Source organism: Phoenix dactylifera, chromosome 16, assembly GCF_009389715.1.
Source record: "Phoenix dactylifera cultivar Barhee BC4 chromosome 16, palm_55x_up_171113_PBpolish2nd_filt_p, whole genome shotgun sequence".
NCBI lineage: Eukaryota > Viridiplantae > Streptophyta > Magnoliopsida > Arecales > Arecaceae > Phoenix > Phoenix dactylifera.
The window spans coordinates 5862475-5888496 of NC_052407.1; the positions used below are offsets into that span (position 1 = coordinate 5862475).

At 39.7% G+C, this 26022-nt stretch overlaps 1 protein-coding gene, 1 long non-coding RNA gene and 2 other non-coding genes across 4 annotated transcripts in view; 1 reads left to right on the top strand and 3 right to left on the bottom strand.

Moving 5' to 3' along the window:
- Positions 1–5632, top strand: part of LOC103720791 (plastid division protein PDV2-like) — a 6785-nt gene extending 1153 nt beyond the window's left edge. The window contains exon 2 of the mRNA XM_008810683.4: positions 4824–5632. Within this exon, the coding sequence (XP_008808905.3) occupies positions 4824–5450 (627 nt within the window). The 3' untranslated portion in view covers positions 5451–5632. The remainder of the gene's footprint in view (positions 1–4823) is intronic.
- A 4342-nt stretch (positions 5633–9974) lies between these two features.
- TRNAF-GAA lies at positions 9975–10047 on the bottom strand. Its single transcript has one exon. It is a non-coding gene; the product is annotated as a tRNA-Phe (tRNA).
- Positions 10048–17209: 7162 nt separating this feature from the next.
- LOC120104042 lies at positions 17210–21895 on the bottom strand. The gene is made up of 2 exons (XR_005506442.1): positions 21543–21895; positions 17210–17347 (listed from the first exon to the last, which is right to left on the bottom strand). It is a non-coding gene; the product is annotated as an uncharacterized LOC120104042 (long non-coding RNA).
- Positions 21896–25326: 3431 nt separating this feature from the next.
- Positions 25327–25399, bottom strand: TRNAF-GAA. The gene has a single exon. It is a non-coding gene; the product is annotated as a tRNA-Phe (tRNA).
- Positions 25400–26022: the final 623 nt, after the last annotated feature.

Genomic DNA, 26022 nt, shown 5'->3' on the forward strand with positions numbered 1-26022 from the left:
TCCCTATTCTAGCAAATAATGTTTCAATATCCTCATATCTTTCTTTGATGCTAGATGAACTCTTGGTTTTACATTTACCTCCTCTACTACATGTGAAGTCATCTCATTTGAGTGATCGCCAATTGATGATGAAGTCCTGATCAAAATTGTCATTCTACTCCACATGTTCCTTATTAAGATTAACTCAAAGCTGTTTCATCAATATCCAGTTATCAACTTCTGCTCTTGCTTTGATCCCTATATTTATTGCAATGAGATGATGGATGCACATGATAAAACAAATGTTAGTAAACCTTCATTGTTGATCCTGATGATCCTTCTTTTGGTTAGTAAGAGCTTTCAAGGAGCTTCATAAAAATCCTAACTCATGTCCTAATTTTCAAGTCCTTCTATGCCTTTGATTCTGTTGGTGCTTTTTGACGAGCAAGGGCATCAATCAGCTTTTGAATTGGAATTTACTGAATATTAGACATGACAAATAATTTTGGGTTGGTTAAAAAAGAGGCTTAGAAGAATAAAACATAGATAGAAGAAGAATGAAGGAGAAAGGTAATGGGATAGAGAAAGTGTTGCCATGTTTTAGATGATGTTGACGTGATTGTTATTGCTACCAAGAATTGGAAAGGACAAAAATATGAAAAAAAGAAATATGGAAACTTAAGAGGAGGAAAAAGAAGTATTGAGGAGGAAGAGAAAGATGTGATGAGGTCTTAAAAGACAGGACATGTTTGATGATCTAATTATGAATTACTGAACCAAATTTCTTGATATTTTGATATCCATACAATTGATAGATGAAGAAAAGCCAAAGTGAGTATGCCATATTCACTGGTGCCCCGACAATATGCGTCTTGTTCTTAGCTACACTTAATTTTCTCTACTATGTATGCTTGATTGTATGTTTTCAAATAGTAAACTCTAGTTATTTCTTTTTGCTATCTGTTTTGTGGTGCATTGAGATGCTTTTAAAGATTTCATAGTGCTTAATTTGACATTGACAAAACCTCACACAGTGACCTAGTCATCTTAGGATGCTTAATTTGTGTTTACTGTCTTTTTCCTGGTGTCAGATTTTTCCGTGTCATGTTATACGTTACCAAAATAGTGACAAATTGCTTTCTCTCATGTGCATATATCACTATTATCTGTGGGCTAATCGTTTGTTGCTTCTTTCCAAATTTTTACTACCAAGTAGCACAGAATCACTGTAATTCATATACCTTTCATGTTAGTTGACAGCTTGGTAGCACATGGCTTTCAAACATACTTGCCCAGTGGTGGTTTAAATGATAAAATAAGCCACCCTCTGATCTCTAGTCTATCCTTAAGTCTGTAATTGAAGATGGAAGCTAAAATCTGGTTTAATAATGAAACTATAATCATGCAACCTTTTGACATGTTAACAAGTTAATTTCTCAAAGCTCTTTAAAGTTGGGGTAAAGTATAAAATATTGGTCTGATATATTTGAGCTGCTTTTTTAATTTTAGAATTTCAAATGAGAAAAAAATAAAGATATCCATCTGTAAGGATGAGAATCCCAGCATTTTAGTTGCACAACAATATTCGAAAAGTGAATCGAATGAAGTCCTCATTGAAACTGTCTTTCTGCCCCATATGTTACTGATTAATATTATCTCAAAACTATTTCATCAATGTTGAATTATCAACTTTTGCATGTATGGGCTTTTTCCTAGGGTTAGGTTTTTCCAGGTGATATAAACTGCTTTATGTTATACTTACTGAAATGGTGTCCAATTGCTTTGTAAAAGGGCCATTATCCAGTTATGGTCCCTGCAGTATGGGCTCCTGGGAGGGGCAGAATTGGGACAGACCAATTGTTGTGTCTAATGTTCATATATCACAACTCTTATTCATGTACCATTGCATTTGATGCTTCTTTTTTCAACTCTTATTACCGAGTAGCATGATGTCGCCGCACTTCATGTACCTTCAATGTTTGTTGGTAGCTTGACAACACATGACTTCCTAACATGCTTATTCAGTGGTGCTGTAAAATTACCAAATCAATAGTCACCTTGTTGATCACTTGTCTGTCCTCAATTCTGCAAATGAAGATCTAGACATTTAGTTTGGTCATGATGGAGATAGAATTAGGTCTGATACTGACTTTGCACTTGGTACAATCTCTGACAGATTAACATTTTAATTTCTTAAAGCTATTTAAAGTTGGGTAAAGTACAGAATATTGGCCTAATATATCTGAGCTGGTTTGTAAGTTTAGAATTTTGATAAGGAAAGAAAATAAAGAGATCCAACTGTTAAGACCCAAAATCTGAAGCATAATAATTGCTGGATGACAACAATGGAAAAGCAAATAAAAAGAATTGCTTTGAAATAAAGATGAAGAATTTATATGTCCGGAGTACTAGACCTATGTGTCATCTATATGACAAAACTAAGTATGTTCATAATTTATAAATCTTCTTTGAAACCATAAAGCAAAAAAGTTGAGAGTAGAGTACATCAAAAAGGGATAAATGAGATACCATGCTAGCAGATAGTTACAATTAGTAAAGGTTAAAAACAGAAAATTTTTAAGATAGTCACAACTATCATAGAGCAGTCCTGCTGAATCATACTAATAGGCTCCAAAATAATCCTCGTGTCCACTTTATTTTTTTTAATCTTCCTTCCCTGCCTTCTATAATAGGGTTCGTAAAATGTTAGAAACGGCTGATGAAATGTAAATATTACTGTATTAGTGGGAGCTGCATTTCATTAAATTTCTTAGCAGCCACTCAAGGTCATCGATACCCACCACTTTAAAATAAAACAAATAAAGGCATTGGTTGAACCTACATGAGAAAACTTCCTCTTCCAAACTTAGAGGAATATGGGAGTCCCCTTCTAATGCTATCAGGCCTCCCGTGTTCATTTTTAGGTTAAAAGGAAAAGAATTCTAACTCCTCATTGATACAAGAACTTCAAGGACTTGTTTATGACCAGAAGGCCCGAAATTCCAAAAGTATGAGTAAAATTGTTTTTCTTTGTTCCATCAGACTTTAGAACTCTGTGGCTTGCATCACACCTAAAGAATGCCATTCTTTAGCATTAGTAAAGACAATGGAGACTTACTTTTTTTGTTTCTTTGAGAAGAGTTTGTATAGATCACTTTCACAATTGTAATCCTCTGTTAGTTGGAGGTTAGTGGATGATACTGCTGCTTTGCAAACTGATCGAGTCTCCTGCTTCCCAGTGCTTCTAATCTTTGTCATATTTGGTTACTTCGTTTCCATATTCCTCCCATTAAATCTATCTAGTAATTGTCTGTATACGGCCAATTAGATATTGTGGTTTATCAGCTTTAAAGTATTTCATAATGCTTATCAGTGTTTCTATCTCCTTTCGTCAAGCTTGCAGTTTTCTTGGTGCTGCACGTAAACCTGCTTCTGTTTTTGCTTCTTCAACTATAAATTCTTTGATATTATGTTTCTAGCATTTCTTAAGTCTAAATTTATTTCTTGGTTAGGAACTTATCCTTGTCACAATGAACTTTAAATTATCAAATTCGTCTATAGATGAAGAATAGTTTTCTGCAATTGCTCAGGCTTATTCCAAGTTATCATTTCCCTCGGAAGAAAATAAAGTGTAACATGTTTTATGCATGGACTGTGAACTAATCTGGCTTATCAAACCTCAATGGCATGAAAAAAATAAGATTATGCTAATCCACGAATTCACATATAGCAATCCATGACTCTTCCGTGGATATTTTGGCAATTGGAGGAATGGATTGAACTTCATATGTTAGGCCAAATCAGGTTATAATGCCATGCTTTTTGTTGTACCTGAATATAATATGCACCTATTTAATTGCAGAAGTTGTTCATTTTGATCAAACTTGGCGTCATGCAGATTACGGGTCAAATGTATTACCTACCATCTCTTTTGTTTGCTATTATAGTATGCTCAAGTAGTTGTTCAAGAATTTTGGAAGTTACAGTCACTTCATGAAATATTGAAATGACTTCTGCTTGACAAACTTTTTTACATATTAGAAAGGTAACCAACTAAAAAATGTGGAGCACAAAAGGCCCTTTGTCTAGATAAAATTTTATTTATCCTTGCTTCAAGTCTTATCCTTCCAGTTATGATGACCTCTCAATCTTTGAGGTCAGCTTCCTTTCTCATGGGATAATTTTCGGCTCATCACATTATATTCATGAGACGATCAATTATATGGCTTTGTTGAAGGCATTGGAATTATTTGCTAATATTATCCACCCTAACATAGAAGTATGCCCCTGATGTCAACTTTTTAAGATATGTTTTGTTTGCATAGGAAGATGCCTCACTTGAGTGAGCATCATTGCTTGATGTATGTAACAATTTTTTAATACTTATGTTCATCTTTTGTGGTCCGTTCATTAGGCATTTAGGGATTCTTGAATAGTTTCTTAGAGCATGACTGCATGATTATGCCATTTGCTATTTTGATCTTTTTAACTACAATATGTTTATGTTTATGTTTGGTGGTTTTGCAGCATGTTGTTCCCTTTCTAAATGCTGAATGTATACTGAATTAGCATATCACGTATGTCCTGTCTCAATATCCTACTTATAACTCATTGTATCATCCATTTTGCACACTAAGGGGCTCCGGCACTGGGGAAGACTTTCTTGATTCTAATGCAAGCTTCTTCTAACACGAGCCTCCCTTGAAACCGTCAGTCCAAATTTGTTTGTGATGGTCTCTAATGACTTAAAATACAGCATGCATACCCTTGGAAACTGAAAAATAAAACAACATTCCCTTCACATCTAGTTTAGAATCGGATTTCTTTTTCCCCTCTGTGCACAGGCTCTGCAACAGCAACAAAGATATGAAACAGAAGCAACTCTAGCCCAGATTGATCACAGCCGAATGGTATTACTTAGCAAACTTAAGGAGTATAAAGGGGAGGACTTGGAAGTGATTCATGAAGCGGCGGCCTTTGCTGGTGAAACTGTTGAGCATGATGACGGACTCGTCCTCCCTCCATACCCAAGTCACCTGCCTGACTTATTTGTTCTGGATGATCTCTATCCTTCTTCAGACTTCACTAGTAAGTACAAGCAATCTCAGAAGCAAAGCATGGTTGAATCAGAAAAGAACCAGAGCTCGCACCAGGGGAACCGAAACTCACCAAGAGGAATAACATATCTCTTTGGATTGGTAGCTAAATCATTGATAACGTTTGCTAGTGTCATATCTATTCTAAGATTAGCTGGTTACAAGCCAATGCCTAGAAAAGGAGACATTCTGTTCAAGGTCCGGGAGTTGTTTATCAAGCCGGCATGCGAGGAAAGACAGAGTTCCCTTCAGTGCCCACCTGGGAAAGTTCTTGTGATTGAGGACGGGAAGCCGCGTTGTCTTGTTAAAGAGCGAGTTGAAATGCCATTTGAGTTAGATGTTACTGCTCCAAAAATAAGTTATGGATTTGGATGAGAGTGTTGCATACCCCACTTGTAAATTCTCTGGATCAGTAGATAGAAGTTCATTTTGTTATCTTATGCCTCTTTAGTTGATCTTCTTGGCAAGCAGAACTTTTTACTTTTCGCTTGGCCTTTATCTGGTTGTTACGAGGCCCGGAGGGCTCTACTGTGATTATGTATGCTGGATTGTGAACTTCCCCGGGTCTTTAGTAGCATTGCAAATTTAGATAACTCTATGGTAATCTGAAGAAATTATATCTTACACGGGTGCACCACGTAGTTATGCACGCCGCCAATCACGCCTGTTCATTCCTGTGGTGACGCATTGAGATGAGCGCTTGATGAATGGGATCAACAGAAACGGGTGACTATGATTGGCAGTGTGCGAGGCTATATGTGTGCTATGTAGGATATAATTTCTCACTACATACGAAAAATAGTGGTGCTACTCGATGAAGGTAGATAGATATGCTTGTTTATTTGTTTTCTTGTTGCCTACTCTTTTTAGATTGACCTGTAACATAGATCTAAGAACTGGTGGACTTGTCTCTTGAAATTTTTATCGGTGTGATGAAATTCGTATGCTGGCTGTGGCATTTTGGATCTGAATTTGTTGGACTCCTAGAGATTGTACATTGAGTATGAATCGCTTCAATATAAGGCGGCGCTGCAAACACCATATTAAGGTCAATAATTGAAAATTCAAATAATCTGAAATTGCATGGCTTTTGATTTTATTATATTTTTTTGTTGAAGTAATCTAATGAAATGGAAGGATGTATGAACTACTAATCTGATAGCAAATATGATAACGAACAATGGTTAACGCGAATAAGGTATGTTGTTAGCATGTGTATTTTGTGATGGGAAAGTATATGTGGCAATCTACGGTCGAACTTTAGTTCGGATGATATCTTCTTTTGCCATTTAGGCATGAGAATGAGGTTAGACTTTGGGTATTGCCCGTGATGCCAATGAGCAAAGCTCTGGTTTCATGAGGGGTCATTTTAATTGGGGGCCTAAGCTTGGAAGCCCAGGGAAATTGGACCCTCCTGGTCCTTAAAAAATAATAATTAAAAAAATTTTGGAAAGCGCCAATTATTCAGCTTTGGCCTAGTTGGCATTGAACTCAACAAAAATAAAACTGGACTCAGTAAAATCACGCCATAAGTTCCTAACAGAAGACAAAGGTTTGGAATGATGAAAATGGGAATGATAAGGAATTAATAATTATATTAATATTTACTTACTATTATTGATTTTATTATTTTCTCAACCACTTCAATGTTTTTTTTCGTCCTGTGTGCCTACTCTTTTCAACTCCAAATTAATAATAGAGCATTCAAATTAACATTTATACTATTGGTTATGATGTATGGCAGTAAAAATATCTAGAAATTAAGGAGAGTGCGTTTGGATGGTCTCTAACATAGTACATCATTGGGATATAAAAATTAAGTCTGGCTGAAATGCTTATGAGAGTGCATGGCTCCCAATGCTTCGTAGCAACAATTAGGAAAAATCTCATAAAATGAAAATCAGCAAAGCACAATTGACCATGATCTATGACATATAAAATACTTTTTTATACAGTAAATTTATTTTTTATATTATTTTTTTTCTGAAAGAGGTAAAAATTAGTAAATCAAAAACAAATATTGCTTATAAAAAAATCTCAATATGCTTTCTTATGAGCTGTCTTGCATTGAAATCGTGAGGGCCACTAAGAAAGAGTAACACCGGGGGCCAGACATTCCATCATACCAAAAGTTCCCCCTAACACGTCTCCTGACGGGAGGGGTTGTGGTAGGGGATTTCTTTTGTTCAACACAAGGAGTTTGGTTTGAATCCCGAGTTGCAACCCCAAGATCACTGGCCCAAGGAGCTCTCTATGTGTTGAGCCGGTGCACCATGCCAACTTTTCACTGGGTCAAGTAGGCTATTACCCGCCCAGTACTTGCCTCGGAGCAGGGTGTAACAGGTAGAGTTTAGGAACGGACGGGATAGATAGAGTTAGATGGGGTAGGTTAGATCGATCGATTCAAGTAAAACTACAAAAAAAAATTTTTTTCAACCTAGAAGAAAGAATTTGTGAAGAATTATATATCCAGATTGGGTTCGGGCAGGTTTTACCATTACCTATATGGCTATATCCACATCGGATCCGCTGCAAATCAGATAAAACCTACCCTATTAGAGTTGGGTCATGTTGGGGACCAATGGGGTGGGGTCCATTACGTAACCGATTTTAGTGATGGAATTGGGCCAGCCCAAGAGCCTAGTTCTACATTGCTTGGGTACAGGTGCATGGTCCGGCCCATTTTCATCCCTGTTCGCTTTTAGGTTTTAAGTTGGAAAAAAAAAAAAAAAAACTCAAAAACCAACCACTTGTAGGAAGTTGGCATGGAAGGTTGGCCTACAACCTCCTGAAGCGGAGGCAGTGTAATCCATTACAAACGAGGTCGTTTGGCGTATTCTCTCTAGTGTGAGTGGCATAAGGAGCACGATTTTTAGTGCTATCAGAGCACAATTTATTGGCGCAGGGAAGCGCAACGCATGCGTCACGAAGTAATCTCAGGATGAGTCCTTAACCAGCTCGGTGGAGCTCAACTCTTAAGAAAGAGAGAAAAATTTCATTATATTTTAATAAGTTTTTGGATTGTCTCATGTTTCATATGAAAAAAATCTTGAATTAAATCTCTAAAGAATATCCAACAAAGTTGTAGAAAACAAAGAAGGTTAATAGGCATTCTGAAGATAATATATGGTCCACAGGGTTGATTCAATATGTTGATATATATTAAGTCCATAATATTAAAAGATGCATATCCATTTTCTGTATTTCAAAAATTTTTATAGAGTTTTAGTAATATTAAAAAAATGCCCCTGATCTTAACCAAAAAGCTAATATAAGTGTGGTAAATATTGAAAAATAAAAAAAAACAACGATGACGAAAATTTTTACCTATTTGCTTTCTTTTGCCAACTATTAGGCTTTCTGAGCTGTCAATTCCGTATGTAGGCTATCTAACATGAGGGCTTAAGATTCGCCATATTAGTTAGTATCGTGCCATATCGAATGTACCATACTGATACCGAATCCGCACGCAGTCTTGTACCATATCAATATTCGATATATTAAGCTATTTCATATCATACTACCTACCGACACTACAATGTAATGGTACTGAGACGACAATTCTTATGGGGGTCAATTATTGCTCACAAGAACAACAAAATCCATTCTGTTTTAGGCTTTTAGCTCTTCCACAAGATCTGTATCCTCTCCCATCTTCCCTAAATTCTGGTGTTTCTGATTACATTTTGGGTGCAGTGAATCAGCAGCGTTAACTGCGGGAAGCTGGTGAAGTTACTGTGAGGGAGACAACCTTGAAGAAGCTGGGCTCCACTAATTCCCAGTTTGGTACATTGCAATGTGCAATTAGTTGGGCTAGATTTAGCAATTATTCATGAGCTAATTAAAAGTAACGAAGCTACATTGGAAGAGATACTACCGATCACATGCTAATTAACACGGCTCAGTACACCCAGGATTGGTACCAAACATGGCAGTGGTTGGCGGATTTTCGAGTTATCGGTAATGTATGCTGAGCTCAGAGCCGCTTGGGAGGACATCTCCTTTGCCGGACACTGGGTGTGGATCGGCTCATTCTTGAGGGCGACTCAGCCACGGTGATCAATTGGATCTGGAGTCGGAGTCGTACTAGCGAGATTAGGCCGTTGCTCCTCGACATTCGCAGACTACAACAGGAGTGTGGCACCTTTCAGGCCACACACAACTATCGGAAAGCGAATGGTGCAGCGGATTGAGTTGCTTCCTATACGGCCCACCACTCCGGAGACTTCGTTTGGCTGGAACATGCCAGAGTGCCGGATTCTTTATCTGTTTTATTGTTTTCTAATTTTGTTGACCACATCCACATCCGTAGGGTGTAAACTGCCGTTGTACCCAAAAAAAAAAAAAAAAAACACGCGGTGGGTCGGCAAAAACTCTGCCAAACAACTTCCACATCTTTAGGTAAACACGGCACTGATCGTTAACAGATGATATCTTTTCTCGCCACAGAAACTCTACACCAACAGCCATCTGAAAGCCTACAAAGTATGAATAGATTTATAATGATGGAAACCTGACCCTGAAATCCTTGGTATAAAAGCATACATTTTAGAAACTATTGTAGTTGCAATGAATTATAATTTTTCAAGTTCAACAATCAACAACATTTATCTAGATGAGACAAGAAAAAAATAATCATTTATCTAATTGGGACAAGGAAAAAATAATTTTTATATGAGAGCAATAAAAAATAAATTATATTATATTTATAAAGTGTATAACTTATTTAATAAAAAATTATACTTTATTATTTTTGTGGAGAGTGTGGAACTGTTATGGTTGCAACGAAATATTATTTTTGAAGGCTCAATTGAGAAAAGGAAAAAAATAATTTTCATGAAATTTATACTATAGTTTAATTAAAAAGTAATTGGATTATAATGTAAATATAAAACTTTATGCGGTGAGCGTGGATCGAACACGCGACCTTCAGATCTTCAGTCTGACGCTCTCCCAACTGAGCTATCCCCGCAGATGCAAGCTTTCTACTGAGCAATTATAAATAATATATTCATAGGCTAAAAGTGGAATAATATGTAATTGGGAGAGGTACGGGCAATATAATGCACATAAAGGCATGATTCTTCGCCAGTAGCTACTCCATCCCAAGCCAAAGCTTGTGCATCCGAACCTAAAATTTAAACAGCAGGAATTCCACAATAATGGCAGCACTAACGACAGAAGCAGAAGAGAACCAGGATATGTAATTGGGAGAGGTACGGGCAATATAATGCACATAAAGGCATGATTCTTCGCCAGTAGCTACTCCATCCCAAGCCAAAGCTTGTGCATCCGAACCTAAAATTTAAACAGCAGGAATTCCACAATAATGGCAGCACTAACGACAGAAGCAGAAGAGAACCAGGATATGTAATTGGGAGAGGTACGGGCAATATAATGCACATAAAGGCATGATTCTTCGCCAGTAGCTACTCCATCCCAAGCCAAAGCTTGTGCATCCGAACCTAAAATTTAAACAGCAGGAATTCCACAATAATGGCTGCACTAACGACAGAAGCAGAAGAGAACCAGGATATGTAACACGAAATCATTGTGATCATCTCATTACGTGGCTCACGGCTTTCCACAATATTTTGTTTTTAGATTATTATTAAATATATCCGTACTTGAGTACCGTAAGGCATCCATCTTTAAATAATAATATAATAGTAGTAAAAATAGTAAAAAAAAAAAAGAGTGACCCTGCAGTGGAGCTCATTTTACTTAGTGGGGATGGTCCTCTTACAAGTCTTGGGCCCACCACAACCCACTTTATTCCACCTACCAATCGTATTACTGGTGATCTTCTATAATGGAGAGTAATGATCCACAAATCAACAAATATAATGGGCTTCCAAAAATCTTTGTTTTGCCAAGGTTTGGAAATTTAGCCAGCTACAATGGCAAACTACAATGGTGATCTTCTCCCAAGAAGAAATGGGAAGGCCAAATCTAATCCCAAAAAGATCCAAAAAGAGATTGGACATAACCAAAACAGGGCAATGTAAAGAAACACTAGGATTTGGATGAGCGAAGAGAGAGATGGAGCCAATGCAGGATTATGCAATGGGGGCAAAAACAAAGAGATGCCGCTGCTGCTGTTTTAGTCGATGGGCAACATCACCTTCAACAGATTCTCTTGCTTATCCAGTACACAAAATTATTGGAAGATTTAACTCCACCAGAAAACACGTAAAAGATGAAAGACCAATAAATGAAGGGGCCCATCTTTGCTTTCTTTTCTGCAAATTCTTGAGCTCTTGATGGACAGAAGGGGAGGAGTAAGGTACGGCTTTGACGCGATACCAGTGGGAGGAGTGGTGGATGAATTTATAGAGGTGATGAATTTAAAGGCTTCCCCGTTCCTTGGTGATGGAGTGCTCTCCATCTTCACATTCAAAACATGAGAAAAAGATGGCCTCCCCACTCCGGTATCCCTCCCGAACTCCTCTTGAACACTGTAAGTATAGCGCAGTTCCATGGGGAGAAGGGTGCTGCTCTCCGCTTTTGGTGACTAATAATGGCCTTTCCTCTTAACGGGGAGAAGGGAGCTGCTCCGTGTGACTCTTGGCGTCTCCCTCTTCCTCCCTCTCTCAAACTGTTTTGTAGCTCCAAGCTGGAGTCACTTTGGATTGCCACAGTATCTTCTTCAGACAAGGCCCAGCATGAAACTTGCCACAGTAGTCACAGGCTTCAAATTTCTTCTTCTTGTTTGGATTGCCTCCAGAGTTCCTCGATTGGCTATTCTGATTTTCTGTCACTTTGGGTCTCTTCTTGTCACCCCTTTCCTTCTCTAATCTTTTCCATTCTGCTTCGACCTTTGGAGCTCTTTCCAACACATCTTTTTAGCTACTGAAGAGGTGAGATGACAAACAAGATTGAATCCCTTATCTCAGACCCTGTTCAAATCTATTTGCTTTGCTTCTTTTAACCTCCATGAGCTGGTGATAGAATTGACCTAACTCATTGAATTTATTTGCATACTCCAGTGCCATCATATCATCTGTCTGCCTCAAAGACAAGAACCCGTTCTCTTTTGCTAATCTTACTGACTTAGGAAAATATTGATCATAAAATATTCTCTTGAACTTATCCCATGTCAATTTATCATCTTCTTTCTCATTTGCAGCTTTTATGGCTATCCACCAAAACTTTGCATTTCCTCTCAACATTGGAATAGCCAACCTGGCCTTCACACTCTTGGGATACTGCAGTGCATCGAACATCTTCTCCATCTCCCTAATCCAGACTCTACGGCTAGGGAATTAGGTCCACCATCAAACATGAGTGGGTTGAGCCTCTTGAATCTCTCATAATAAGACTCCATAGGTGTTGCAGGTCGGAAAGCCGCCTGCATCTATTGCTGCTGCTGAAAGAGCCGAGTTACCATCTGGCACACTCCAACAATGTCTGCCTGAGTGACTGCCGTGTTAGGAGCTTGCTCAACCACCTATTTTCGTAGTCACTCTTGCTTCTCTATTCCTAAAATTTTCCGACACTTCTTTCTCTCCATTGCCCATTGTCACCTATCAAAATACTGATATTAATCAACTTCTATAGTTGACCAACAGTAAAATCAAAAAAATCTACCTTTCCTTATTCAACTACATGGAACCTAACTAAACGAGACCTAACTATCCATTGTTAAATTTTAAGTTTTACCTATGATCAAATCTATTACTCCGATACCATGTCTATCATGACCTGAATCCGGACATGATTTGTCGCACCCTAGATCTGGCCCGTGACACGGGCGTGCTACTGTAGGGTTTTGCCCACAATAACACGAAGCCCATGATAACGATAATTCTTTCATATAGCAAAATAATATTTGATCATTTTTATTTTCAAATCAAAGGAAGCAGTTATAGAGTATCTAAATCAACTATTTGAGTTTGCAAGATTGCAACCCAAATTTATTAGTACACTACAAGAAAAAGGGGCATTAGCGATGCTTTTTAAGGTCTTTACATTGAACACATAAATCAGAGAATGCAAAGCAAGGACTGAAGCATGTGATAATTTATAAGGAGAAAAAATTTACATTGATTTCTACACATCGATCCATACATCGTTTTCCAGCACTGCCAAATTACAATAGCAATCAGAGAAAGGAGAAAATATTTACAATAGCACTTCATAAAGAGGGAGGGATTGTTTAACAAAATAGAGAGAGAGAGAAGGGAGGATTAACGAAGTGCTCAGACAACTCCTTCTTCGTATCATAACCGACGGTGACCGGATGCAGGAAGGAAGGCAGTGGGCTCCAGAGCGATGACCGCGGTGTGGGCACCTCCGACAACATTCTCCCATCAGCATCGTAGTAAATAACACCAGAGAAATCCAGCGACTATATGTCCTATACATCAATTCCCCATGGCTTCCTGCCAACACAATCAAGAGAAGCACACCCAAGAAAGAAAGAAAGGAGAAGAAACCCTCAAAGTTGGTGACAGAGCGGGAGTGTTGGACGATGGGGTGGCTGATGGAGTTGATCCTCTCCTCCTTCTCCTTCTCGGAGTTGGTAACCCTCAGTGGGAGTGCTGGATGATGGAGCTGCTGATGGAGTTGAAATCCTCGGCGCCCTTCACGGTGAGACGGGAAGCCATGGGGATCACCCGTCGTGGGATCGAAGCCCGGGTCTCCACCTGTTCCTTGAACCAGAACAGCTCTCTAACAATGGAGGCAACGATGTTGGGGCCTGACTGCCGGAGGAGAGACTCCATGCACTGTCGCCGCCAGGGGGCGAGAGGGGTTAGGAATTTATTTGGGCGGTGGGGGGGAGAGGGGTAAGAGATTTATTTGGGGGGTGGGGAAGGCTGTGGAAGGGGCGGGGGAGACACTCTGGTGACGTTTTCTAAAGCATCGTCTCACTTCAGCCCAACGACACTTTTAGAAAGCGTCGTATTGTTTCACTTGGCTTCCGACACTTATAAGCGTCGTCTAATCCAAAATTTTCTCACGATGCTTATAAGCGTCGTCTAATCTAAAACCTTCCGATGCCATTGAGAAGCGTTGGCAAATTTTGGCGCAGTGACCAAATCGCCAACGTTTCTTCCTTGCATTGACAGAAAAAGGTCGGCAAAACCCTTTTTTGCTGTAGTGGTATAGCTACATCTATGAATTCTTGCAACTACGCTTCAAACTCCATTTTCTTTTACTCTTCCCCGCTCCTAGCAATCTTACTTATTTGAAATAAAAACAAGAAGAGGCATATAAGCTTTGCGGCTCAGTAAGTAACCATGCACCATCTTACCGGATCAGGCATGAGTTTTTTCATGTTAATGTATCATTTAAGAAAAATAACAGATATTCCAAAATAAGCATTTCATAACACATATTTTAAAAACATGTCATGAAGCAAATCATGCATTTATAAGTCATTTAATTTCTACAAATATTGTTTTAAGTTTATTTTGCAAATAAATGCATAACTCTTTTTTTTCTGGCATTTAGCCATATCACAGTTTAAAACCTTGCTCATAGTTTTACGTGCTGCTATGGTCACTATAATCCCGTGATAGACCTCGTCTTTATAATCGACAAGATTCATAATTCATATTCGTTACCAACTTTAACCCGTTGGTAGAAGGCTATTTTCGTTGGATGCTAGCTCGAGGATGTCGATTGGCCTCTATTTTTAGAGTCGATCATAGCTATATGAGAGCTCTTAAAATATTTCGTAATTTTTCATAAATCATACCTTAATAAGTAGGTTAAAAATGCTAAATGGCATATTAAAAGTTTAACATGCATAATTATGCGAAATATGCAATTTTTACTGAAGTATTTTAATCATATCACATATATCATTTCATGCAATTTTTCATAAATCATATGGAAATCATTTGCAACAAGAATTCTGTAAAGATGCTATTTGGCCAAAACAAGGATCTTTGTCAAATGCATGCTTGATCCTACATTTTAAGAAAGGATCCATCATGTCAAATATAATTTATAATTTTTCTACACTAAAAATTATTCAATAATTTTTAAAACTAATAAGGTTTGTGCCAGAGTCACTTACCTCTATTCGTCCAAAGATTCCTAAGTTCTCTTGGGCAACTCAACTATACCTATCAAAGCCATATAAAATTAATTACTTACTATTCATTTTATATAAAATAAATTATGTGGAAACGAGGATGGAAAAGCTCTGAGATGCAATCGATTGGAGAAGTTGGTGGTGGATTCATAGATAAGGAAGAGATCTTACTCCCGAGAGCAAGGACCTCCCTATTCTTTGTGCTCGTGGAGTGGGAATTAGTGGCTTCCGATCTCCCCATGGTGAATGAAGGGAGGCATGGAGTGAGAATTAGTGACTTCCGCTCTTCTCATGGTGAATAAAGGGAGGCATGGAGTGAGAAATTAGTGGTTCCCGCTCTCCCTATGGTGAGGGAAGGCGAGGTAGTCAACTAACAGAGTTAATCACATTTCCGTATCCTTCTCGAACTCCTCTGGAGCGAAGTATAGCCCACCCTTTTGATGAGAAATTATTATTATTATTATTATTTTGATTTTATTTTTGAGAAGGGAGTTCTGAAGGCCGACCCACTCTCCCCACGTGGGCTCCCCTCCCTCTCCCTATTAAGCAGCGGACCACCACTTCCCTCAATCCCTCTCCCTCGACTGAGAGCGAGACCAGCGTATTGGAATTTTTTTTAAAACAAAAACAAGTGAAGGCTAGTTTATAGTCCCACATCGAGCAATAACACACGTCTTGATTGATTTAGTAGGCTGGCCCACACGGGAGGAGAGGACTTCGCCGAGCGATACCATTCTCCCCGAGAAGTCCCGTGTGCAGCCAATCTCATGAGGCTATCCTTGTGATCAAAATCGTCAACGCTAAGTACATATATCACAAAGTTTCTATAAATCTACCATCATGTCCTACAGTTTCCGACCGGCGTACTCTTAATGGCAGTGGCAAGCGATATTTCAGATTTTATGAAGGACCAAGTCACTCGAACCCCATGAACCAAACTTACACAGCTAAATGCCTTCATTAGATACACGAACCAAACCCCTATAAAGCTCTATCTGTAGCTAATTATAATTTACGATTGATTATATTTTCACTTGGCTTTTTGTCCCATTCTTTTTTGTTCACGGGTGCAGGAAGCCCTCTGTGTAATTCGTATGACAGCAGGGAACCAAGAGAACGAGATAGATCAGGCCAGCACTTCGGATGCGGAAAACCAACTGCTTCCAAATTATCCAAATTTTCCTGACATCCTTATGAGATTAAGCGCTGATTTGGGTGTGGACTACGAGTTGCCTCCTCTTGAATTCAAAGACATGGATTGGCCTCCTTTTTGATACAAAGGGTCTTTACAGATGACCTAGTCACCTAGATGTCTCATATCGGATTGCATTTATATTCTGCTTTACATTTTAATTTTGTGCCCTGGTAGTCTGGTATGTACAAGATTACTTTATCAGTAAGAACGTGAGTTTTCCAAAAATAAGTTTGCTTTCTATTCCATGTTGGGTATTATATGTACTTCTTCTCTCCGTCTGCCCAATCCTCTGCTACTAATGAAGGATGGATATAAATATTGGCCATTCGCTTAAATACCACAAGATTTTGCCAGCCTTCATGGTGGACAATTAGCTGACATGTTAAAGCTACAAACTAGCTAATAACATGAAACTCTACCTTTTTGATCCAGAATTCATGGCTTTGTCGTGTAGTGGGTGATCATTATTCACTAGAATCACAATTATGCAGCAATTGTAACAACAATGATACAGCCAGTCAGGAATCACCCATTCAAGGCTTTTTGGTGTAGTGGGTGAAAGCACTTGTTTTTTCGGTAGAGTTCCTATGCACTTGTTTAAGGGCTTAGTTTTGCAAGATGTTTGCAGGTCGAGGAGATTTTTGGAAAAGGTGTTAGGCCATTCAGAATCAATGGATTAACGTTCTCATATTGATCTCTAAGAGATCATAAGCAATACAGAGCATCTTGGGGCAAAAAGCTAGTCTGGATGTACCTTTGGGATAAATACTCAATTCCTTGTTTGGTTAAGTACAACAATAGAAATAGCTATAGGTTGTACTTGTTACGCCCCGATCCGGCTCGTGACACGGCCATCCTATTGCAAGCCTTTGCCCACAATAATACGAGGCCACATTAGCAATTTATACAAAATGTCATTTCATTCATAGAATGTTTTCAATACGAGCTCTACAAATTTGAACATTTTGAAATTACAATTTTTCCTAACCCATGAAGTACATCGAGCTCCCTGCTCCTAGCAATCTTATTTATCTGTAAGAAAATAAATTGAGTGATGTGAGCTATGCGGCTCTGTAAGTAACTATGCACAATCATACCGGATCAAACATAATGTTCCCCATGCCATAATTTGTAGCATCAGCTATCCTAATGGATATGTGTTACTAATCACAAGTCACCTGGTAAATCTTACAAACAGCAATAAACACTAATGCCTCCCTTGGTAACTTCTAAAGCATTGTCATATCTTAGAAATGCTGAAGATATCAACTGTCAAATCTGAGAAGAAAAGAATCCTCTCATCCACTCCAGACAGCTCCTCCCATTTACTCCAGAGGGCACTGTTTTTTGTATATAACTACCATCAAAATTTCCTTGATTCGAAGAATAGCTCATTCAGATCAACCACAGCGATGGTGAGAGATTTTAGACATTCATTCGGAATTAATCATGTCTGCTGCAAATGGTTAGAAGAAAGAAACAAAACTGTCTCACCATCGAAACATCAAAAAAGAACCGCATTTTATTTCCTCTGCTCCCAAAGCAGCACTTGTGTATGTATATGGTAGTCATTGACTTTTGACATACTAAACTCTTTTTAACAATGATAGGCTCTTCGTGGTCACCTCATGCACTTAGTTTAGTCATCTATCAGACAACCCCCTAAGGAAGATCACATACAGAGAACAAAGAATCCTAATTATTCAACTTTTCACAACATTATGGCAATTGGAAGGATCAATACTGGAAAATGCATTCAAATCCTTTTAAATTTAATTCCAAAACAATTGCATTCATAACTGATGAGGCAGTGTCCAACATAAATTCTAAATTGCTAAAGAAAACAAAACAAAAAAAAAGTTGTGACATGTTTAACCGTGATTTGCCCTATGTCGTATTTAATTTCATGTTTAAAACCATAGAGCTTAGGTTTATCTTGATCATTTTGATTCAAATCTCCTTTGGTCATAAGCCAACAAAATATACATCTCTTCCACAAGTTCGCCTATTTCCGCAACCTGCTTGGTTGGCCCTCTTTACCTTGTGCCCTGAAGTAGAAAAGAACCAGCTAATAGTGATGCTCTAATTTTATATAATCTTTGGGATAATATAGGTGGGAGGACTCGTGCGGGTGTATGTTTAGTCTCACATCGGTTATTCACTGGGTAGATCTTGGGTACTTATACAGGATCAAGTAATCCAAATAATACCTTCCGGCTAGCCATTTTGGGTGAGGTCCTAAGTTGTTACAAATGGTATCAGAGCAGACCTGGCCCATAACCTATGTGGACTAGGAGACACTGTAGCATAGATCTATTGGGGCTGACCACGGGCCGATCGTGGTGTTTGTGAATAGATTTGAATGGATTTAAACCCTTAGCTTGACTAGGACGTCAGGGCTAGAATGGGGGAAGATTGGGAGGACTCGTGCGGGCTTGTGTTTAATCCCACATTGATTATTCGCTGGACAGATCTTGAGTACTTATACAGGATCAAGAAACCCGAATAATACCTTCCGGCTAGCCATTTTGGATAAAGTCCTGAGTTGTTACAATGGGATTTGCCATGCTGCAACAAGAACCCTTATAATGCTTGCATTATCTCATCTGCAGAATAAAACATTGATCCTCTCGAGATCATCTATGGGACGAGTTAGAGGATGTGGCCGATGTTAATAGTACGTATATGATCTACGAGGAACTTCGTGAGATAAGATGAGGAGTAAATTGCCCCACTCAGAATGTTCTAAACCGTGATTGCTTCCCTTTCGGTGCCAAGTTGAGAAATAGCATTTAAATTAACAATCCTCGCAGAAAATTTTTATCACATATAGGGCAGATACTTGCTGCTTGGTGCAAATTCCAGACCGCAGACCTCATGGAATATGGCATTAGAAAGTGACTTTAAATGGAGGAAAAGTATGACATCAACTTTAGGCAATGAAAGCGCACCATGCACTCAGCCGACGGTCAGAAATGTGTGCAACTTAGGGCTCGTTTGGTTCGTGGAAAAAGAAGGGGAGAAAGTGTGGTCAACAAAAAAGTAATGAGATGCCTCTTGTTTGGTTGGAGTTTTCAAAGGAGAGAGATGAAAAAGTTATATTTCCATGAGAATATGATTTCCACATTTCATGAGAAAGCCTTTTCCATGAGAAACATGGAAAAGTTACTTTTCCATGAGCCAGGAATCACTTCATTTCTATTTTTTTTCAAAAAGACTCTTCAGCATTAAAGAGGCATTAAAGACCTAATTTTTATTAAGGGTATAATAGGAATTACACGTAACTTTTCTAAGAAAGTGGATGGTCAACCAAACATAAGCACTCTGTAAATCTGTCACTTTTCCATGGTCAACCAAATATGCCAAAAGTATTTTTTCAAGCATTCTCCTCCTAGGAATCTGCTTCCGAGGAATTATATTCATAGAAGGAAAAATGCTTCCTGTGAACCAAACGAGCCCTTAAAGGTACCAAAGATTCTATGAGAGGATTCCTCAAACATTTTTATTAGTTACCGAAAGCCAAGTTCCAAGGCCAATTTGGACCATCCTCAAGTTCCTTAGAAATTATGCCCCGAATTTGGGCTCTCCAAATGTTGGGCTGAATACATGCTGGACTAAGGATGGACAAACTATCTAGTAACTAGGTTGGATCTTGAGACAACCTTGGGCCGAGCCCGTCGATATGCATCACTAGAAATGTGTTGATCCCATCCACCTGCAACTCTAGAAGGGATGATAAAAATTTTGACAATCAAGTCTGTATGGGCTACACATAGACTGAGTATGTGCCATTGAGCAGATTTAGATCAGTTGATATCACCCATGAATTGGGTTCTCCCTGCATCACTCTTGACATTAGGATTTATTTGGAAACTAGTTAAAAATACCTTTGCTTCCCTCAGAAGAGTTGGTCAGCACATCAAGGTGTTATTTGAAGATTATTGGAATCACCACTTGTCCTAAAAACTTAAGTCGATAGGATGAGATAGATTTATTTAAATATTTTAATTTTCTTACGAAGAGCATGATGGGTGGAAAAAGAGGTGAAAAACGCATTCTTAGTTATCAACCAATCCAGAAATCTACAGTCAAAAAGAAAAAAAGAACATCGACAAATAAAACAATTGCTAATGCTGCACAGAACCAGGCCACAAGTCTTTAGATAAAGCTAAACATTATCTGTCATCACAATAGTCTAAAGGTCACCCGCTTCCCCAGATTAAAAAATTATTCGGAATTCGAGGCTGGTGGAAAGTTGGAATTCTTTTTCTACAGAATGAAAAATTGAAAGAAATTTATTAGAGAGAGACAGAGAGATGGGTAAGGGGTGGGGGCGGCGGTATCCGGACCCCATCGATCGCTCGGAGCTCCAAGGGAGCGAGCTCGCCGAGCTTCCAGGGGATTAATTTACGGGCCGGGTCGCGGCCTCGGGGGATCGATCAGCGCCGGAATTAGGTTTACGAACTCGGCTTCCTCCTCGGTTCTCCGTCGGCTGGGTTGCAGCGGTTGGGGTCGTTAGGGTTTTGCTTCGATCCCAAGGATTGGAGGGGGTCGGTGGTTTGGATTGTTTCGGGTGGTCGGATTCTTGGGTGCTTTGTTCGTTCTTGAAAGACTTCAACTCGGATCGGATCGGATTAGATTCAGGTTTTGTTCTGGGTTTCGTGTGGTTGGTTTGGGATCTGGGTTTGTATTTCCGAGAGGTATCGAGGTTTTGTTGGTCTGATTGTGTGGTGGCGGTGGTGGTGAGGTGATGACGGTGGTGGATGGGGAGTAGAAAAGTGGGGGCTGGTTTGGAAGATGTTAAGGAGGCGGCGAGAGGTGTTTGCGATCTCGAGTAAATCGGCCTGACACCTTTTTTTTTTTTTTTTTTTTTTTTTTTTTGTGCTAATGCGGGTGGATCAGACCTGTCGGGACTGGATACACCCAATAAGATCAAAAAATAGGATACCTCGAAGTGCCAAGGGCAACTCCCCATCGCCAATCCACAAGGTGCCTCCGGAGTGACAAGCTACATATGCAGCTACCCAATCCGCAGCATCATTACCTTCACGGTAAATATGCTTGGCCTGAAAGGCCCATCCATCCCTGTTTGTAGTAGCAATCTATGTACCAATATAATCTCCCCTGACAACCATCCTTCCTAATATCTATGAAAGCCACATCAAACAAGGATAAAGGGATTGTGAATCAAACGAATATGGGTGAACGCGAGATTTGAGTGGATTACCTGGAGGTCGATCAATCCGAAAACACCTGAGGTCTTCTTCTATGAGGAATTCCCCGGGAGAAGGCAGACTATTAGCACGACAAAAGAGGCAGACCAGTATCTCTTGATCAGTAGGCTTGAAGTGAAAGCCGAGGTGAAGGCGGCTCTCCATCTTTGCCTTCTTTTCTGCAAATTCTGGAGCTCTTGATGGACAGAAGGCGAGGAGGAGGAAGGTAAGGCTTTGATGCGATACCAGTGGGAAAGAGAGAAGAGAGAGAGAGAGAGAACAAAGAATCTTTCTCTAAGTAAGTAAGAGAAGGAGAGAGATGATCTACGGGTGGGGTCTGGGTCAGGGAACCGCGAGCAGTGGCCGATCCCAACAGGCAGCCTGCGGCAAAAATCACCCACAAAAGCCACTGAGGTGGTAGCACGGTGGAAACGGAGCTTTAATTTCACCGCAGTGGCCCAGGTTCGAAACGCACGGACGTCGATTTAATGTGAAGACCGGATGCTCCCCGTCTGGCTCATCCGATGGAGTCGCTATCTGGTCTGCCGGTATCGAGATGGCATTGGGGTGACGTACTCACACATAGGTGTTGAGCCTATGAGTCGGGGAGAGTACGCGGAAACTTGCGGCCTGCATAGAATATTTTTTGGTGGAAGAGGGGCCCAGTGAGGCTGCTACGCGGGTGAGGTTCGCCACTCCCCCTCCCCTCCAAAATGCTCACCTGAAGCCACAGGAGGACGGGTGGGATGGAAGGAAGGGGGATAAAATCCTTTCCAAATAATAGTGTAAATTGATAAAAACAAAGGCCTCGAGCCGGCATCTGCCTCGCCTCTCTTGGCCACGGACCATGGACGGAGGAGCGAAGCAACAAAGGTTCGTGTTGAAATCACAACTTGTCCTAAAAGCTTAAGCTAATAGGATGAAGTAGATTTATTTATATATTTATATTTTTTATATTGAAATTATCATTTGTTCCAAAAGCTTAAGCTAATGAGATAAATTTATTTATATATGTATATTTTGTTACGGTTCGGAAAGCCCGCTGATTAGAAGAAAGAATTTGTGAAGAGTTGTATATCCGGATTGGGTTCGGACAGATTTTACCGTTACATATACCCACATCGGATCCGCTGCAAATCAAATAAAACCTGCCCTATTAGAGTTGGGTCATGTTGGGGACCAATGGGCGGAGTCCATTGCGAACCAATTTTAGTGATGGAATTGGGCCAGCCCAAGAGCCTAATTCTACATTGCTTGGGTACAGGTCAGCATGGTCTGGCCCATTTTCATCCCCGTTCATTTTTAGGGTTTAAGTTGGATTTTTTTTTTTTTTTTTTTTTGCTGAAAAAGAAGGAGGTAGGGGGGAGGGACAAGCCCACCCCGCGTAGCAACCCCAACCGGGCCCCGCCCCCGCCAGGACTATGTTCGATTCGGGCAGAATGGCCGTTTGGTATAGGCCCAGCGCACCAGACCCCAGCCATATATTACTCATACCCTCCCCACCCGTGACCCCGGCTCGGTTACCCCTCTGGGCTCCGGCTCGAGAACCACGTGTGAGTACGTCACACCTGGCACCACCAAGGCTACCAGCCGACCAGTAGCACTTCTAGACCCCGTGTCCAGGCTAGGGGCATCCGGTCCCCACATTTAATCGACGTCCGCGCGTTTCGAACCTGGAACCACTTGGTTAGAAGCCGAGCTCCGTTCCAACTGAGCTACCGCCTTGGCGGCTTTAAGTTGGAAAATTAGAAGAAGAAAAAAACTCAAAAACCAACCACTTGTAGGGAGTTGGCATGGAAGGTTTGCCTACAACCTCCTGAAGCGGAGGCAGTGTAATCCATCACAAACGAGGTCGTTTGGCGTATTCTCTCTAGCGAGTGGCAGAAGGAGCACATTTTTTAGTGCTATCAGAGCGCAATTTATTGGCGCAGGGAAGCGCAACGCATGCGTCAAGAAGTAATTTTTGGATGAGTCCTTAACCAGCTCGGTGGAACTCAACTCTTAAAGAAAGAGAGAAAAATTTCATTATACTTTAATAAGTTTTTGGATTGTCTCATGCTTCACATGAAAAAAATCTTGAATTAAATCTCTAAAAAATATCCAACAAAGTTGTAGAAAACAAAGAAGGTTAATAGGCATTCTCAAGATAATATATGGTCCACAGGGTTGATTCAATATGTTGATATATATTAAATAAGTCCGTAATATTAAAAGATGCATATCCATTTTCTGTATTTCAAAAATTTTTATAGAGTTTTAGTAATATTAAAAAAATGCCCCCGACCTTAACCAAGAAGCTAATATAAGTGTGGTAAATATTGGGGAAAAAAAATGACGATGACGAAAATTTTTACCTATTTGCTTTCTTTTGCCAACTATTAGGCTTTCTGAGCTGTCAATTCTGTATGTAGGCTATCTAACATGAGGGCTTAAGATTCGCCATATTAGCTAGTATCGTGCCATATCGAATATACCATACTGATACCGAATCCGTATGCAGTCTTGTACCGTATCAATATTCGATATATTAAGCTATTTCATATCATACTACCTACTGACACTACAATGTAATGGTACTAAGACGACAATTCTTATGGGGGTCAATTTTTGCTCACAAGAACTACAAAATCCATTATGTTATGGGCTTTTAGCTCTTCCACAAGATCTGTATCCTCTTCCATCTTCACTAAATTTTGGCGTTTCTGATTACATTTTGGGTGCAGACCTGTGAATCAGCAGCGTTAACTGCGGAAAGCTGGTGAAGTTACTGTGAGGGAGACAACCTTGAAGAATCTGGGCTCCACTAATTCCCAGTTTGGTACATTGCAATGTGCAATTAGTTGGGCCAGATTTAGCAATTATTCGTGAGCTAATTAAAAGTAATGAAGCTACATTGGAAGAGATAGTACCGATCACATGCTAATTAACACGGCTCAGTCCACCCAGGATGGGTACCAAACACAGCGGGGGTCAGCGGATTTTCGAGTTATCGGTGATGTATGCTGAGTTCAGAGCCGCTTGGGAGGGCATCTCCTTTGTCGGACACTGGGTACGGATCGGCTCATTCTTGAGGGTGACTTGGCTACGATGATCGATTGGATCCGGGGTTGGGGTCGTGCTCGCGAGGGTAGGTCGTTGCTCCTCGACATTCGCAGACTACGGCATGAGTATAGCTCCCTTCAGGCCATGCACACCTATCGGGAAGCTAAGTAACGACGGATTAGGTTGCCTCCTATGCGGCCTACCACTCCTGAGACTTCGTTTGGCTGGAGCGTGCCAGAGTGCCACGTTCTTTATCTGCTTTGTTGTTTTCTGATTTTATTGGCTGCATTCACATTCGTATAGTGGGAACTACCGTTGTACCAAAAAAGAAAAAAGAAAAATACGGTGGCCGGTAGAGACTCGGCCAAACAACTTCCACATCTTCAGGTAAACACGGCACTGATCGTTAACAGATGATATCTTTTCTCACCACAGAAACTCTTCACCAACAGCCATTTGAAAGCCTACAAAGTATGATTAGATTTATAATGATGGAAACCTGACCCTACAATCCTGGGCATAAAAGCATACATTTTAGAAACTATTGTAGCTGCAACAAAAATATCATTTTTCAAGTTCAACGATCAGCAACATTTATCTAGATGAGACAAGAAAAAAATAATCATTTATCTTATTGGGACAAGGAAAAAATATTTTTTATATGAGAGCAATAAAAAATAAATTATATTATATTTATAAAGTGTATAACTTATTTAATAAAAAAAATATACTTTATTATGTAAATATAAAAATTTATGCGGTGAGCGTGGATCGAACACGCGACCTTCAGATCTTCAGTCTGACGCTCTCCCAACTGAGCTATCCCCGCAGATGTAAACCTTTCAACTGAGAACCTATTAATAATATATTCAGAGGCTAAAAGTGGAATAATATGTAATTGGGATAGGTACGGGCAACGTAATGCACATAAAGGCATGATTCGTCGCCAGGAGCTACTCCATCGCAAGCCAAAGCTTGTGCGTCCGAACCTAAAATTTAAACCATAGGACTTCCACAATAATGGTTGCACCAACGACCGAAGCAGAAGAAACCAGGATATGTAACACAAAATTCATCTCGTTACGTGGCTAGTCACTCAAGTAGTATTCTGTAGATTTAGAAAGAGAGCTGCCTACGGCTCTTCACAATATTTTGTTTTTAAATTATTATTAAATATGCCCGTATTTGAGTACCGTGAGGCGTCCGTCTTTAATAATAATAATAATAATAGTAAAAATAGTAAAAAAAAAAGAGTGATCCTGCAGTGGAGCTCATTTTACTTTGGCCCAGCTGTGGGCAGTAGAGCTGTTGGAAGTAGAGCTGTCTGAAGTAAAGCTGTTAAAAAAGCTATTTGCTGTTTGGTAAATACATTTGTAAAGTGTTGTTGCACTTTAACATATGTTTGGGTAAACAAACTGAGAAAGTACTTTGGTATGACAAAATTAACATAAA